The sequence below is a fragment of the Phaethon aethereus genome, assembly GCF_964289735.1.
Source record: "Phaethon aethereus genome assembly, chromosome: 4".
Lineage (NCBI taxonomy): Eukaryota > Metazoa > Chordata > Aves > Phaethontiformes > Phaethontidae > Phaethon > Phaethon aethereus.
Genome location: NC_138578.1, coordinates 72,136,171 through 72,151,121, shown reverse-complemented (window position 1 = coordinate 72,151,121; position 14,951 = coordinate 72,136,171). Strand labels below are relative to the sequence as shown.

Here is a 14,951-nt window from a genome sequence, read left to right as displayed (position 1 = left end):
GTACTTCAGTGCTATGGATATGCAATGCGCTTCATACCACAGTGCGGTTCAGCGTATGCCAACCTTTAATGCTTTTGTTGTAGTTGTTGTTTTTGTTGTTGTGTGTGTTTCTATCCATACAGAAAAACTAAAAACCACACCTCAATTCTCACTGAAAGCTTTAGAGCTTTAGCCATTAAACTATGAAAACAAGTAAAGACAATTTGTTATTGCCCAAGCTCAATACACGGTTTTAGTTTCCCCAAAGGTGCTGGAATTATTACATGCCACAATGTAACTATAAGCAACACCTTTGTTATTTTTGAGCCCTTTCTTGCCAAAGAAGCAGCTCTAGCCAAAATTAACTGAGCTGAAGTTTGTGTTTGAAATATGTCCATTTGGTCATTTCTTGTTCTCAAATGAAGTTCTATTCCTTTCTTCACTGTAGTGATGTGAAGAATTTGTGTGTAAAGTTCTTTTTTACTTTCATGTTACAGTTAACTAGTTCTCAGTGCAGGTGCTAAACAACCTCTCAAGGAAGCTCCAGAAGAAAGTAAAATATATAAAAATCTATCCAAAGTCTGCAAATAAATTAAGAAAAGAAACTGTAAAGTGTCAGAAGATTTGCTGTACGAATACAAACCCTAAACCATAGTCTAAGAGGAGGACCAAAAGAAAGTCCCCAGCTAAGGACAAGCCAAGCCAATTTTAAGTACGGATCTCAACAGAAGCATTGCACAAAGAATGGCATGGTTTTCCGACCACGTATTTCAATTCTTACGTTATCAGTCGAATAAAGGCAACAAAACCCAGTTACTCAGAAAACCTTTCTAGCACAGAACATATTTCAAAGGCAGTTCAGCTCACGTTTCAAACAGCTATAGTTCTCATGAGGTTTATTGCCTGTCAAAAGTAATGGTTAAGCTTTTCAAGTCAGTATCAGACTTTCTGCACTTCCTGATGTTATAGACATGCTGCTATTGTATAGACTAGTTAGTTGTTGTTTTTTTTAAACTATGAGTTGGTAAAAACTTAGAATGTTTAGTTTTGCAAATATTGCTCCTCCTGGCTTATACATTTTGCATAATGTGTTAAAAGCACAAGGAGTTGATAGTCTTGTACAGATGCAACTTGACAATGTATCGACTTTCTAAGTTAACAAAAGAAAATTTAAAAGCAAGTCACATAAAGCAACAATCCTACTGCAATCACACATGTATGTTGTAAGTCACCACCTTCCCTACCCCCACCCACTGCACACGTAACTTGCCCCACACATTCTCTCAGAAACACAAAAGGAACTACGAGATTTACTAAGTTACAGCCACAACAGCAGCTAACTGCAGCAGCCACAGGATTTCTTTCAAGTGAAGCACTGACCCTTTGCATTTAAAACATTGAACACTCTGAGCGTTTTAGATCGTTTCAGTCACTCAGGCTCAAGTTCAGTACAGGATGCTTTTGCAGGTTACATGAATGCCATCATCTGCAACAAGACAACATTCTCATTACTCGTTACAAAATTCACAACAATCCACACATCACCCCAGTGGTTTATTATTTTTGGTGTTACTTTTTAAACTTCCGCCCCACATTGGCAAGTTGCTGAAAAGGACAAAAAAAAGAAAAAAAAGGGGAAAAAAAAAAAACACCTCACATTGCCTCCATACCTACAAAAAATCCTTGGCTTCTCCAGTTAGCAAAAATACAAACCATTGTATCCTCAGTGTTGGTTTGTGGGAGGGGGGAATCATAGGATAGAAAACACAGTTTCTGTAAGTCTCTAAAGCACAACCCTGTTGTTCCTACTTCAAAGTTATGAGATTTACTGAATGAAGACTGGACAAGTCATTCATGCTTTTCTCCTGCATTCAGAAAGGCACCGATAGATTACAGTGTTAAGTATTTATCTCCCAGTTCTTAAAGAACAAAGCCTAATGTGCAGAAAGCTGAAGTCTCCGAATAGCAGAAGTAGTTGTAGACACTGCAATGCCAAGAAGATAGTAATAGTGGTAGGGCTACAGTTACGAATGAAAATAACTGCAATTAAGATGCAAAAAAGCAGTGGTACTACTAAGACAAGCACATGCACATCCATTCTTCATTTGACAACACAATCTAGTCTAGTTCAAATAGCCAAGAATTTAACAGGGGTTTTTTGGGGGGAGAAAAAAAAAAAAATCTTCAACAGGACAGCTGTGTCCTCATCTATAAAATAAGCAAGAAGAGAAAGATAAATACACATCTGAATCCATTAACTGAAGAGGAAACTCAAGTTGTCGTTTTAGAGCTACAGACCCTCAAGAAGAATAGTTTTCCATCTCATGTTACTTTTAAATCATCTGTTCTACTCTGCAGTTTTTATAGTTGAGTTCGAGAAAAAAGCTCCTCCTCACACGGATCAGCCCATTCACTTCCACCTTCTGAAGCTGTGTCTTCAGAGCTGGAGCTATCACTGGAGTAGATCTTCTTCCTGAAGCCATTTGGTTTTGCCTCAGCGTTTATATCATCTGCACATCTTGCTTCATAAACAGAAGAAACCTAAGGATTTAAACTGACAGTGTTGATGGGGAACAACAAAAAACATGCTTGCTTTTTCCAAGCTGGGAGGTTATATAGTTTTGTAGTTGTTCAAGAGAGATGTCATGATTACAGGAAAAGTCCTCCTCTTTCCTGACTTAGTCCACAATGTGGAAAGGGCTGCAGAACAGCAGGAACAAAAGGTGGAGCCTTTACTATTTTTTCCTATTCTTTCATCTTACAATTTGCACAAAACAGCAAGAGAATCAAAAGTGAACTTTGTTAGAATGTGTCATTACCACAGGTCATGTTAGCAAAAAACTGTAAAAGTTACCTCCAGAATCTGGTAGCAAGTATTAAATATCAAGAAAACAACACAGATCTGACTAAACTTCAAGCAAAACCAGCATCTTTTCAGCTGAATCAGTAAAGCTATAGCAAGCATGTCACAATGTAAACTCAGATGCTATCGTCACTATAAAAGTATATCAGTAAGGGCACGTGTACATGAAGGTTTTCTCTATGGCAAAAAATCAGGTTTTTGTTCGTAAGCAGGACAGAACTCAGCATGCATGATGTTTACTGGTCCTTTCTGCCTTCATAGTGCACATCAGCCCACTCTACGCTTCCTGAAATTGGAAGTTGAGGAAAAGACAACTCATGTTTTTAACGCACATGACAAGCAAAAGCCAAGTCTTCCCAAAAGAAACAGAGTTTGCCTAGCTCCTAGAAGTACACCTCTCTGTACAAAGGGCGGTACTCCGCAAAGTACAACATGAAGGAGTTTTCAGAAGAATGCTCAAGACACAGGTTAAAACACAAAGTAAGGGAAAAAAAGCTTTTGAAGGTTTTCACAGGAATTTCATTTGAGGCCAGACTGAAAACTGTGATGAAAGGAAAGATGTGGTGGCACATGCTTATACAGTAAACAAAACAACTCCTCCCCCAAACTGGTGACACACTTACCATATTAAAATCTAAAAGATGTTCATCATCATTGGATATTTCCTTTACATCTGCAAATTCTCCTACACCATTCTCTCCCTTGGCATTTGTATAACACTCTTACATTGTGTTTGTGGGGGTGTTTCAGAGGAAAAAGGAAGAAAAAAGAGAATTGAAGAACACTGTTATTTACATTTAGCCAAAACGAAAGCATCTAGAGAAGCATTCTTGAAATCTACACTCTAAGCCATATAAATGCTGTGCTTGTGGGGGATTTTATAGTTTGACATCCTTCAAGAAATAAGGCTTCATCAAATCTTCCCTGGATAACAAAATAATAAAAAGAAGCTACTTAGTTAATGAAAACATCTAAAATAGTAAGATACAAAGAGCAAGAATTACTTTTTATTATAAATGGTTCAGTACATTTTTCAGTTCTGATACTGCATGGCATTTTCGATCATTCGTTTTTCTACAACCCTACAAAATATCCTGCAACAGCAGCCTGATCCTGACTGACCCTCAAAAAAAAAAAAAAGTTTATGTGAATGGCTGTGGTTTCTACTTACCAGAGTAAACTTCCATATATAATACCTACATATATCATATCGATATATATGGATCACATGCATACCAATATCGTACATTTAAAAAAGAAATACGTACAGAAAACAGGATACAGCTAAAGATTTGTGAAAGAATAACATTAGCTCTGAGGATAAAGCTCTAGTTTTTTTAAACTTAGTCTAAAAGAGGAAATCCTGGACCTATTTACTTCACAGAAATTCTGCCACTGTATCAAGCAGGTTCCAAACTCCATAGTATTTTATACTGTATATTCTGTCTTCCTCTGATGAAATAAGGTGGTGAAACACTGAGGCAGTTAGGCAGCTTCACCAGCAGGTGTCAGCAAGAAGATGACACAATTCACTCACAGGAATTCAAGAATTACTCTCTGTAAAAGAGTGCAAGTCACTGCATTTGCTAGTACAGCAGTAATACCTCTGCAGTTATCACTGGGGGGGGGGCAACTTTACAAAAGGACACTAAATATCTCTACTTTCTAAATACTGAGATTTTTTTTTCCCCCCCAATATGGGAGGTTCTGTGACCAGTCCAGGAGGCAAATCGAAGTCCTGTAGGCATCAATCTATTCTCTTTCACTGCACAAACACATTTCTATAGTTGGGAGTGAAGTAAGTCAAGATGTTCTTGATAAGTAACTCAAACTGTCCTAAACACCAAAGTAAGGGTATTTAGGCACAGAGAACACCGTTTAGTTGGTTGCACTTTAAGGTGCACTCCAGACATAGTTCGGTAATTATTACTGGCAAATCTCACTTCCAGATGATTAAGGAACCAGGTCTCTGGTCAACAGAAAGCATCAGACAGCCTGTCAATTCGGTATACAAAATGTTCTTATTTAGCTTCTTGCCTTCTCCCCAGAAAAGGTAAATTGGTATGCGGGCAAAGAAAACCGCCTGGGTTCCTGCCTGTCCACTGAAAACCTGGGCTTGGGCCAGCTGTCGGATGCTATGAATTCTTGGGAGGCAAGAGAGAGTGCTGGAAGCACACCTGCTTCCGCTTGTGAGCTGCCTGCCTACCAAGGCTGGACTTACTCTCTGTGTGGGACAGGAAAATTCTCAGATTGTCACTGTGAAAGGAGTGGCCAAGAGGCAAATGCCTCTCCTTTCCAGCTTGAGAGAAATTCCACACATTCGCTGGATAACTGGCATGTTATTTACACAAACCCATAAAAGATAATCACTGTGTTTTCAGATTCTTATAAATTTAGCTACCTAATAAGTATTATTCTGGTATGTAATAAAGTATTTTCAGAGTCAGAGACTAATATTCTATTTACTTAATTTCAGGCTCTAGAATTAAGTAACTTTACATAAATGTTAAGACTATCTTAAAAGCACTTTCATTTAAAAAACTATTTAGAGGCATGCTAGAGGTCTATTACAAATGTAACTGAAGCATCCCAGATCTCTCTCAGGTAAGAGAATTTATTGTGGAAGTTTACTGTTTGGTTTTTTTTAAATACAGACGGTAGTTCCAATTCATCTGCAACAGTTCAAATCCATAAGAAAGAGGATTTCATTCTAACACCAGTACAACAGCAAGTTAGTTCAAACAGGCAAAGCTTCTTACCTTCACACTGTGATGCAGGAAAAAGGGGAGAATAGAGCGCCTTTTCCCACCAGCACTGCTTTTCCTGGCTGCCACTCATGCTCTGCAGATTAGTATTCAATATAGGAAAGTGTTTATACAATAATCACACTTAATTATGCCATAAATAATATACTTACATGTAAAGGAAGAAACTAGTATTATAACCAATTTGCTAGGTCTTATAGGTCACAATGCTCAATTTCTAACACTAACAGGAAAGGACTGTCAAACTACAATAGAACATCCATTTTCTGAACTCTTTTACTTGATATGAACTCCACGCAGGGGGCTCATACTTTACCGAGAGTTGTGCAAATCCAGAACAAAAATTCCAGCCCTACACTGTATAATCTAAGTACAAAACAAGGAAGAACAGATAGCTACCCGAGAGATGAAAATACAATGAAAGAAATTGGTCAACAGGACAAATAGTTCAGTGTAAAACAAAACAAAAAAAAGCAAACAAAAACTGGCAAAATTTTATGTTTAATGTCTGTAAGGGTGATTTAGCAGTACCCTTACCATCAATGGTATAACATAAAATTAAACTAGAGAATTAATGTGTCAACATGAGGAAAAACTGGTTATGAGGATGATTAATAATTTCTCTTTATGGTAAAAATAATCTTAGTCTACTCACTGAAAATGCCTAAATACTGCCCCCTCCCCCATTTTAATGCTAATTTAAATTTACCAGGGGCCTTTCCTTGTAAAATTAATGGATATGGCTAAAATACCAAAGGCTTGTCATAACAGACATGTCCCTAGTTTTCTGACTGCCATCTGTGGTAACCCCATTAACCTTCAAAAGTTGACGCCAGCTTCTAACATCCCCTATAGATATTAGAATGATTGAAAAGCAAATTATAGTGCAACTAGCCACTAAAAAACATTAACAAATGACCGTCAACACTGGGTTTCTATCCAGCTTCCTCCTCTGTACACCCAAGAAGATTTATGGAAAATTAACAAGCCTCATTTTGTTCCTCTTTTGTAGAGCTACAAATCTATAGAACCTAAACTTATAAAGGCTTATTACTTAACAAAGAGAAGTCCCTCTCAAACCAAATAAGCAGTTCAATTGTGCTGTATTCAGAGCTGTCTGCCAGATTAAACTTCTTTTCCCACAAAATTCTGCTATAATGAATACTGGAATTATCCATGCTTGTTCCCTCTCATAACACCACGGAACAGTCCTTTTGGAACCACTCTCCAAAAACTCAAACCCCAACTCCAGAAAAGGGAGTTCTGAGAAACTTAAACCATAAAAGCCCAAGGGTATTTATTTGCAGCAGGACTTCATAAGAAATATGTGCATTTGCAAATAAATTCAATCATGGAAGCCTCATTCTGCTGCTAACTACAGACAGAGGCATCTAAACTCCACAGTCACAACACTTTATTAACTTCAAAGTTTCCCACGCCGCTGGTGTCACACCTGCACTCATATCTGCGCCCAAGATAAGCTGGATGAACCACAGCGAGTTACAGCCAAAGCCAGCTTGAGTCTCCAGGGTATAACAAGCTACAGCGGTCTTGCTTCCTGGGCTAAGTCACCATCGGAGCCTACGTATCTGCTTCAGGATGGCTCGGTGACTCAAGTGATGCTGCCCCAGCTCCCGTGTCCTTCCATCACTGCCTCGGTACCAGAAGAGTTAGGGAGAGCCAGACGTGTCTTCTGGCTGCACGCAGAAGCAGCCCAGCAGGACTTCAGTCTGAGCTCAGACCTGGCCCTCTTGCCCCAACATTGACCCTCGTGGAATGACGTGCGTTATTTCTAAGCCAGCATCAAGGTCAGACGTGTAAAGCAAAAGGACGGGTGTAAAGACCCGCTACCCACACTAAAGCCATCTGGTGTTTTGTTTGGGAGGTGATGGGGGACACGTGATAATGTCCATTTTATACATTCACTGAAGAAAACCGGTTTCTCCTACAGTTGCTTAGTTGTTTACTACAATTGTACATCATGAAAATTTCTGAAAATTGAAGAAGTACCCTTAACTAGCAAATAAATACCAACTGCAGAATAGCCCCATGACTCTACCTTCCTTTTCTATTTAAAATGGCATTTTCAATTTACAACACCTCCTCCTCAAACACATCCTCATGTGCACTTCCAGTATTTTATGGAAAGTTTTAATAAATTTCCCCAACTACCCATTTAAATAGCTATTCTCAAGTGTACTCATATTAGAAATTGCAAGTGGAAGTCTTTCCTCTCTGAAACTATTCATATTGACTTTTACTTTATTCTTAAGTACAGCTCAAAGACAAGAGGGCAAAACCAGCTGCAATGCTGTTGCACTTCCAGTCTTGCTGCCGGTCTGCGAGAAGACCGATGGGTTTCCTTTCCTAGTTTACAGCTAGACATATGGTAACTGAGGCTTCTCTTATAGCTCCTGGTTGAGGATGTGTAAAATCACTTGAGGACTTTAGAATTGACTAGCACAGATACTACGGTAATGTTCAGTTATGAAAGATTCTCCTCCCCTCAAATCCTGACAGATTTCAGTCACAATTGTCTACAAATTTTCAGTAGATTTGGGTCAGAAAGGTGCAGTTACATGCTAAAACGAAAACTTCAATTCTGCTTTTCATCTGTCCTCTACTGAGAGTTAAGCCAACAGCAGAAAAAAAAAATCATTTTAGTGTTTGTTATTGTTTGTGTAAGAGTTTGACAGAGTAAAATAATAGTTTCAAAACTTTAAACAGCACTTATATGTTTTTCATTGGCATCTATCTCACATGTGTTCCTTCCAACATCATTTCATGTCTGTTTTCCCAAATGAACCTTCCCAAGAACCTTCACACAACAGCAGGGCTGTCCTCTTAAGTCTTTTATCCAAAATCTCAACCGAAACCTCTGGTATACAAAAGAACCACCATTCCTTGCAGACATCAGTAGGAATACTTTCTAAAGGAATAAAAGCAAGCATTAGTCTTTCTCAACTAAAAATTCTAGTGCTGCTTCAAAGACCAAATTACAGTGAAAGGACTCTGTAATCTAGCTGGAGTAAAGTAGCTAACATGAAGGAGAGATTTTGTGAGCTTAAGTGGATAATGACCATTTTAAACAGAGTGTTTGATCTCCAGCATCACGATGGAATTTGGCTGTTTTGTTAAGGATACAATTGAAAAAAAGGGAAAACAAGCACAGAAATAAAGCATTGTTTCCCCCACCGTGAATGCCATTTCCTAGAGCTGATGAGATTTTTCCTCACCTCTTCCACTCACACAAATAAAGCAGCCAAGAAAGATTACCGTTCTACGCAGTTTTACTGTATTGCTGCTTTCTTCGCAAGACTGCTATGGACAGCAATACATAATTCATTAGCTGATGAAGCTGTATTGCCAGAACGCAGCAGAAATATTATATGGATCTGGGGGAAAGGACAAGCTGCTTTGGTGAACACACTTCAGCCTGGGGAGCTGGGCCCAGGAGGAGCATTTTACTCTTTTGCTTGTGCAAACTGCTCCATACTCACTACGGCAAGGGATGTATCCAACACCACAGTTTTCAGCTGTGACCAGCAGGCAGCCTGATAAACAGCACATTTGAGCAGTACTGTTGGTCTGCCGATGTAAAACTAAATTTATCTGTCGTTTCTGTATGACAGGATACTGAACCAACTTTTAGGAATACCTTTGAAAGAGGCATTTAGGCAGGTAAGGAAACAGTGACTACCCAAAGTTGGGAAGGACCAGGTCTAGAGGTATGAAAGCAGAATTCAAGGAAAAAAAAAAAAAAAAAAAGAGACCTATTCATATAATAAAATTATAAATCTGGTACTGTCGCATCTGCAACATGAGGTTTTATTACCCAAAGGATAAATATGCGGATGGGAAAAGCCAAGGAACAAAAGGCAGGAGAAATTTGGAGGGAGGTGGTGTTCCTTCCTCCTCTCCTTATGTATACAGATGTATTAAAAGGGAAGTTCATTATGATAAATTAAAAACCCAACCCCCAAAATATTTTTATCTTTTGTTTATATATATATTTTTTATATATATATAAAAAAGTATAAAAATATTTCTCCTCAGGTAAAAGCTTGATTGCTCATACAAGTAGTTCATTAGAAAATTACTTTCTGCCAAGAAGAAAGAATAAAGTAACAGACAGTTTTATTTTGCAACCTCAAATAAATTTCTTAGAGAGTATTTATGAATACGCAACATACTGTTTTTCTCCACCAATAACTGGAACAGGATGTGCTTAACAACTTACATGTTATTTTATCAACAATCTCCATAGGGGGAAATATTAGTATGGGGTTTTTTTGCTGTTCCTTAACTAACAATTTTGTATGAGACAGCAGTAATTTCTGTTGATTTCTTTGCTTCCATCACAAGATTTTCCCTAAAGTTACAGACAAAAGTCCACAGCAAGTTCATATGGCAGATCAGTCATCTGCTAGTTTGAAAAGTTACATTGGTCAGAACTTTATTCTTCAAGCAAAATTTATGCAAAGCATCTTCTCAGAGCTGAGGTCTACAGTTTTAAAGACCATATGCCTGAAGGTCTTGAAAAAAAGGGCACTTCCAGAATTTTATGAAAAGTTTTATTAAATTTTCCAGCTGCTCATCTAAACAGCTATTATTTTTCATCTAAATTGATAGGCCTTTCAGGATAGACTATTTGGGCTCTAGATACTAATTTAAAACCACCAGCATATATTCAGAATGCATGCTGACAAAGATTGAGTCAGTGACAAGAGTTTTGCTGAATTTGAACAGAATAAGCACTAAAGCCTCATTATGATCTGAAAATTATCTGAAGTGTTACAACTGACAGTTTCATAACCAATGACAGAGAAAGTAAAAGTCATATTAATCTGTAAGTACAAATTTCCTTGAACCTGCTCTGCAACCCCTTACTATCAGAAAGATACAAGAAACACATGAATAATTTAGAAGCCAAAGCAGCAGTGAACCCATTGAGTCCCATTCCAAAAGATCAGATCCTAATTTTAGTTCATCAGCTACCCAAGGAAGATACATCTGGCTCGAGAAGCTAGTCACAGATGAACAAAGGGAGCAGAGTTTAGAGTTTACATTCTTAAAATCTACTTGGCAGCCACCTAATTCTCAAATTTCACTGAAAATATACGTGTAAAGGACCCTATGAGATCATCTAGTCTCTACTCCTGCACAAAGCCAGAATCAACTACAACGCACTATTCCTATACGCTAAATCTCTTTTTAAGACAGTATTTCCACTGCTTCCCTAAAAATAATTGAGCCTTACAATAAGCTCATTTTCTGGTTAGAATTCTTTTTCTTCAGTTTCTCTTGCTGTGATTTAAGGTCAGCACATCCACTTCCTTTGTGTTTATCAGAGCCTACAGGACAAGCACAGCTTTTTCCTTATCTCCTATAACTATGAACACGGCTTCTGCAAAACTCCTGGGTTCCTCTTCAAATTTCTCTTTTTTTGAGATAAAACCACCCCAGTTCCTTCCACTCTGTTTTCAAAAGTAGTGATCTTTGTGTTGCTCTCCTCAGGACGTCTTTCCTGATACAAGGGAATGGGAGCTGAGCCCGGTACTCCAGCAGAAGGCTTTCCAGCACCAGCTACAGAGGAGCAATTACTTCCCCTCTTACAGAAGGGTTTTCCTATTTATTTATCACAATGCTGTCTTCTGCAGTGTGTCACTGCTGACTTATGCTCAGCTCATGATCTACTTTAAGATGCTTTTCCGTTTCACATCATTTCCTCACCTGTCACTCCTCACACTGTGTTTGTGAAAAGGATTATTATTTTCTTTAGAAGTTTGTATTTCTCCCTGCTGGATTGCACTTTATTTTTCAGACCATCTCTCCAACTTACCCACCTTTTGATTCTAATCCTGTCTTCCAGTGTAATGGCAGACTTTTCCAGTTTGATTTCATCAAGGATTTCCACAAACATCTATTTTACTCCCTAGACCAGAAAAATTAATCATCTCCCTTGTCCTCTAGTAAGCCACTGACTGTTACTTTGAGTGTGCAATCTTTTTGTCAAGCCAATACGTAGAAACTTTCTCACTTTCTTGTGCATCTATGCCATTTACTGGTTAAATTTCCTAAATAAATGTTTTAAGAGAGTCATTGGTAATACATCAGGTTCCATTTTCCTCTTGAAAAAGCCAGAAAATTATATATAAGGGCAAACACGTTTCCCTTTTCCCTTCACATCTTCTACATGTTCTCAAACAAATATTCTACTAGGCTTTTTTCAAGTTAGTCACTCCTCCTCACGATATTTAGCTGAATATTCCTACAACTAGCTGAAACAGTGTAATTTACCTGTACTACTCCTTTGCTTAATTGTCTTTTCACCAACAATTCAGACGACAAAAAAAAAATCTGCACTAAACAGTACCTTTTTGACATTATTTTTTCATAGCTTTCCAAGCTTGTTAGTTCTGTCTCTCAGAAACAGCCTTCAGTCATTTTTTCTGTTTCTGATTTACTTCTAGGATTTTCAGGTGTAGGACATCTGTATTTTATTGGCTTAGTTTACACCTTGGGTTTTTTCCTCATGATTTTTATATTGTCATTGCGAACTCCATCTTTTTAAGGTCTCTCTCATGCAAGATACTTTCATCCTTCAAAATCTCAGCAAATAAATGTCTTATTAATTAGAAAGTTAGAGCTCAGAGTCTTTGTAGGTGTTTTCGTTACCTGCCATGATCAGCACCTATCAAAAACCATCTGGACCAATCCTTTCTCAGACAGCCCCAAAGTTACTCTTTTACAATGAAGTCCTTTGCTTTGTATGTTGATGACTCTACATGCTCTTGAATGTTTTCCCCACTTGATTCTCCTGATTTTACGGCAAGAAGCAGACTCCTCTGCATTTTGCCTCCCTCTTATCACCACCTAGGTTTATGGCAGGTTATCTCCTACACTACTGACCTCAGAACCAATGTATGTAAGGCACCTCTCTTCCCTTCCTTTTGATGGCCCTTTCTAAAGGAGTTCTACAGTTACATTGCATTACTTCAGTCAAGCAAAGTACCTCACCAAATCTAATAGGCCAATTAAGTCATGAGATCCATAAACATTTACGGTTTTTGCCAGTAAAATTTCCTCATCCTCAAATGCATTGTTGTAGGCATGTTGAGACCTCAAAAGTTTTGTACCAATCCCAACAAAACCTACAGGTCCCTTTATCTATGTCAAGGACTCAATAGTATAAGCATTCTTAGGGCAAACCTACTATATCAGAGCCCATATAAAATTTATTGGTAAGACATTCAGCATTGTTGTATTGAGAGACCATTAACTGGACCAGACTGTGTACTTACCCTGATTCCACAGCTGAATGGTAAGAGCATTTAGTTGGAAGAAAAAGGACTCCACTTCAGCAAGTATTTTTTATGTGGGTTTTGTTTGTTTGTTTGTTTGTGGGGGTTTTTAGGGGATGGTTGTGTTAGTCTTAAGTTAATCTTAATTAAGTTAATCGTAAACTTAATTAATAATTATTAATTAAGATTAATAATTAATCTTAATCTTAAATTTAAGTTAATCTTAACTTCTGCAGGAGCTATCAGCAAATTCCTTCTGAGTCTAAAAGAAGTGCTCTAATATAGAAGGGAAGTGGGAGGAAACTGAACCAGATTCTCCTACAGTCTTATAAATAGGACATATTCAAAGATGTGCGTTTGCACAGCACGTATATAATACAAGTTTTTGTGATGCAAAACAGAATGTTTCACTATTAAACTGTGGTCTGCGTTAGTATTTTCAAACCCATTATTTATGCAAAAATATTGGAGGTACATCAGAACACAACTCAAACTTTACGTTAGACAACCGTGAGTTAAATAGTAACTTCAATTAAAAAAAATATCCTTTACACATACTGATCTATACTAATCGGTCAATTCCACAGCCTCTGCTCAGGTGAAAACTCTTTCTCCCATGCATGTATGCATGGGGTGTCCAGGAAGAATGCTTCTCCTAAACCATCCTAATTCTAGGCATTTTATATTGATTTTGTTTAAAAATAATATCACTCTTAAAAAGAAAAAAGTTTGCACACAGAAGAAATACTTGCATGACATTTGTACCCTTCCTGCACACGATATAGTCATCGTCTTTACTGATTAAAGTTTACTTCATAACCAACATATTAAAATTGTTTTAATGCTTAAAAAACCTTTTCCTTTACAGATAGGCTTAACTACAATAATGCATTTAGATAATTGTTCTCAAGCCAAAAAGCCTATTATCTTCAGATGCACACTAATGGCTCATAGGAAAGCCCAGAGCGTGCACACATCCTTTTGAGACACGCTAGATACAGGAGGGCTAGTTAACCCAGCCTTTCTGAGTTCAGGTTGTAATCTGGCTCCTCAAGCCCCCTAGGAAGAGCTTAACTGCAAATCAAATTGGAGTCTAAACTGCCGAGATGGTTGCTGGCTTAGAATTTCGAAGCTATGAAAATGCCTACAAAAATCATGCAACCTGAGCAACAGAAGCAGTTAGTTCTCCTCTTGCACTAAGGAACTTAAAATACCAGAGCTTTCTGAGCACTATTCAGTACCAAAAGTTTTTTTCAATCCTCATGGCTACCATAAACTATGGAACCACTGTAAACTTATATACCAGACTCTCACTACTTTCTTGAATGGATCAGTGGTTGAAATGAAGATGAGAATAAATATCTTCATGGGGCACTAAGCATCCAGAAAGGAGATCTGAAAAGGGCTGGAAGGAACTTCATTGACTTGCTGTTATAAGTAACTGTATTATACCATTTGTTCGTTCATTATGTACTACTGCATGAGGAAGTTAGATTCTGCTTACTCTTGGTAAAAGGTAATTCCAGAATTTGTTCTGACTTACAATCTAAGTTTACTAATTTTTTTGGTGACTCTTTTTGCAAGGCCTGGCACAAACCCAGAAATTTCCCGTTAACCTAACAGAGCAGCAGGAATGAAGATGTCTAGAAAGGGCCTAGAAAAGTCACAAACTTGATTCTCTTGTGCAAACAGCAGACATCAACTTACTGACACTGGGAAAAGAAGCTGCACTAGCACTTAATTTAAAGGAGGATGAGAGGAGAAACAAATGGGGAAGAAGGAAAATAAGGAACTCTGATTTTGTACAACAAAAAAGGTTATCTTTAGTTTTAGCAAGAAAAAAGTTAGCTTTCCCATACATGAATTAGTGCTTCAAACTTGTAATTGGGGAGTATACAATCCCAATACAAACACAAGCTGGGTGTAACTCTTCAGTGGAAAATGATAAAAATTTCCTCCTAATGTAGATATTACAACTGCTGAGTATGTGCAAGAGGAAGCTGAGGAGGAAAAGAAAACATAAGATCCAACTTATAATTA

At 37.8% G+C, this 14,951-nt stretch overlaps 1 protein-coding gene across 1 annotated transcript in view; it reads right to left on the bottom strand.

Moving 5' to 3' along the window:
• Positions 1-1,110: 1,110 nt before the first annotated feature.
• KIAA0232 overlaps positions 1,111-14,951 on the bottom strand; it is a gene marked incomplete at its 5' end in the record, with an annotated part of 51,879 nt that continues 38,038 nt past the window's right edge. The window contains 3 exons of the mRNA XM_081999079.1: positions 1,111-2,520; positions 3,466-3,563; positions 5,602-5,710. Coding sequence (XP_081855205.1) covers positions 2,341-2,520; positions 3,466-3,563; positions 5,602-5,710 — 387 coding nt within the window. The 3' untranslated portion in view covers positions 1,111-2,340. The remainder of the gene's footprint in view (positions 2,521-3,465; positions 3,564-5,601; positions 5,711-14,951) is intronic.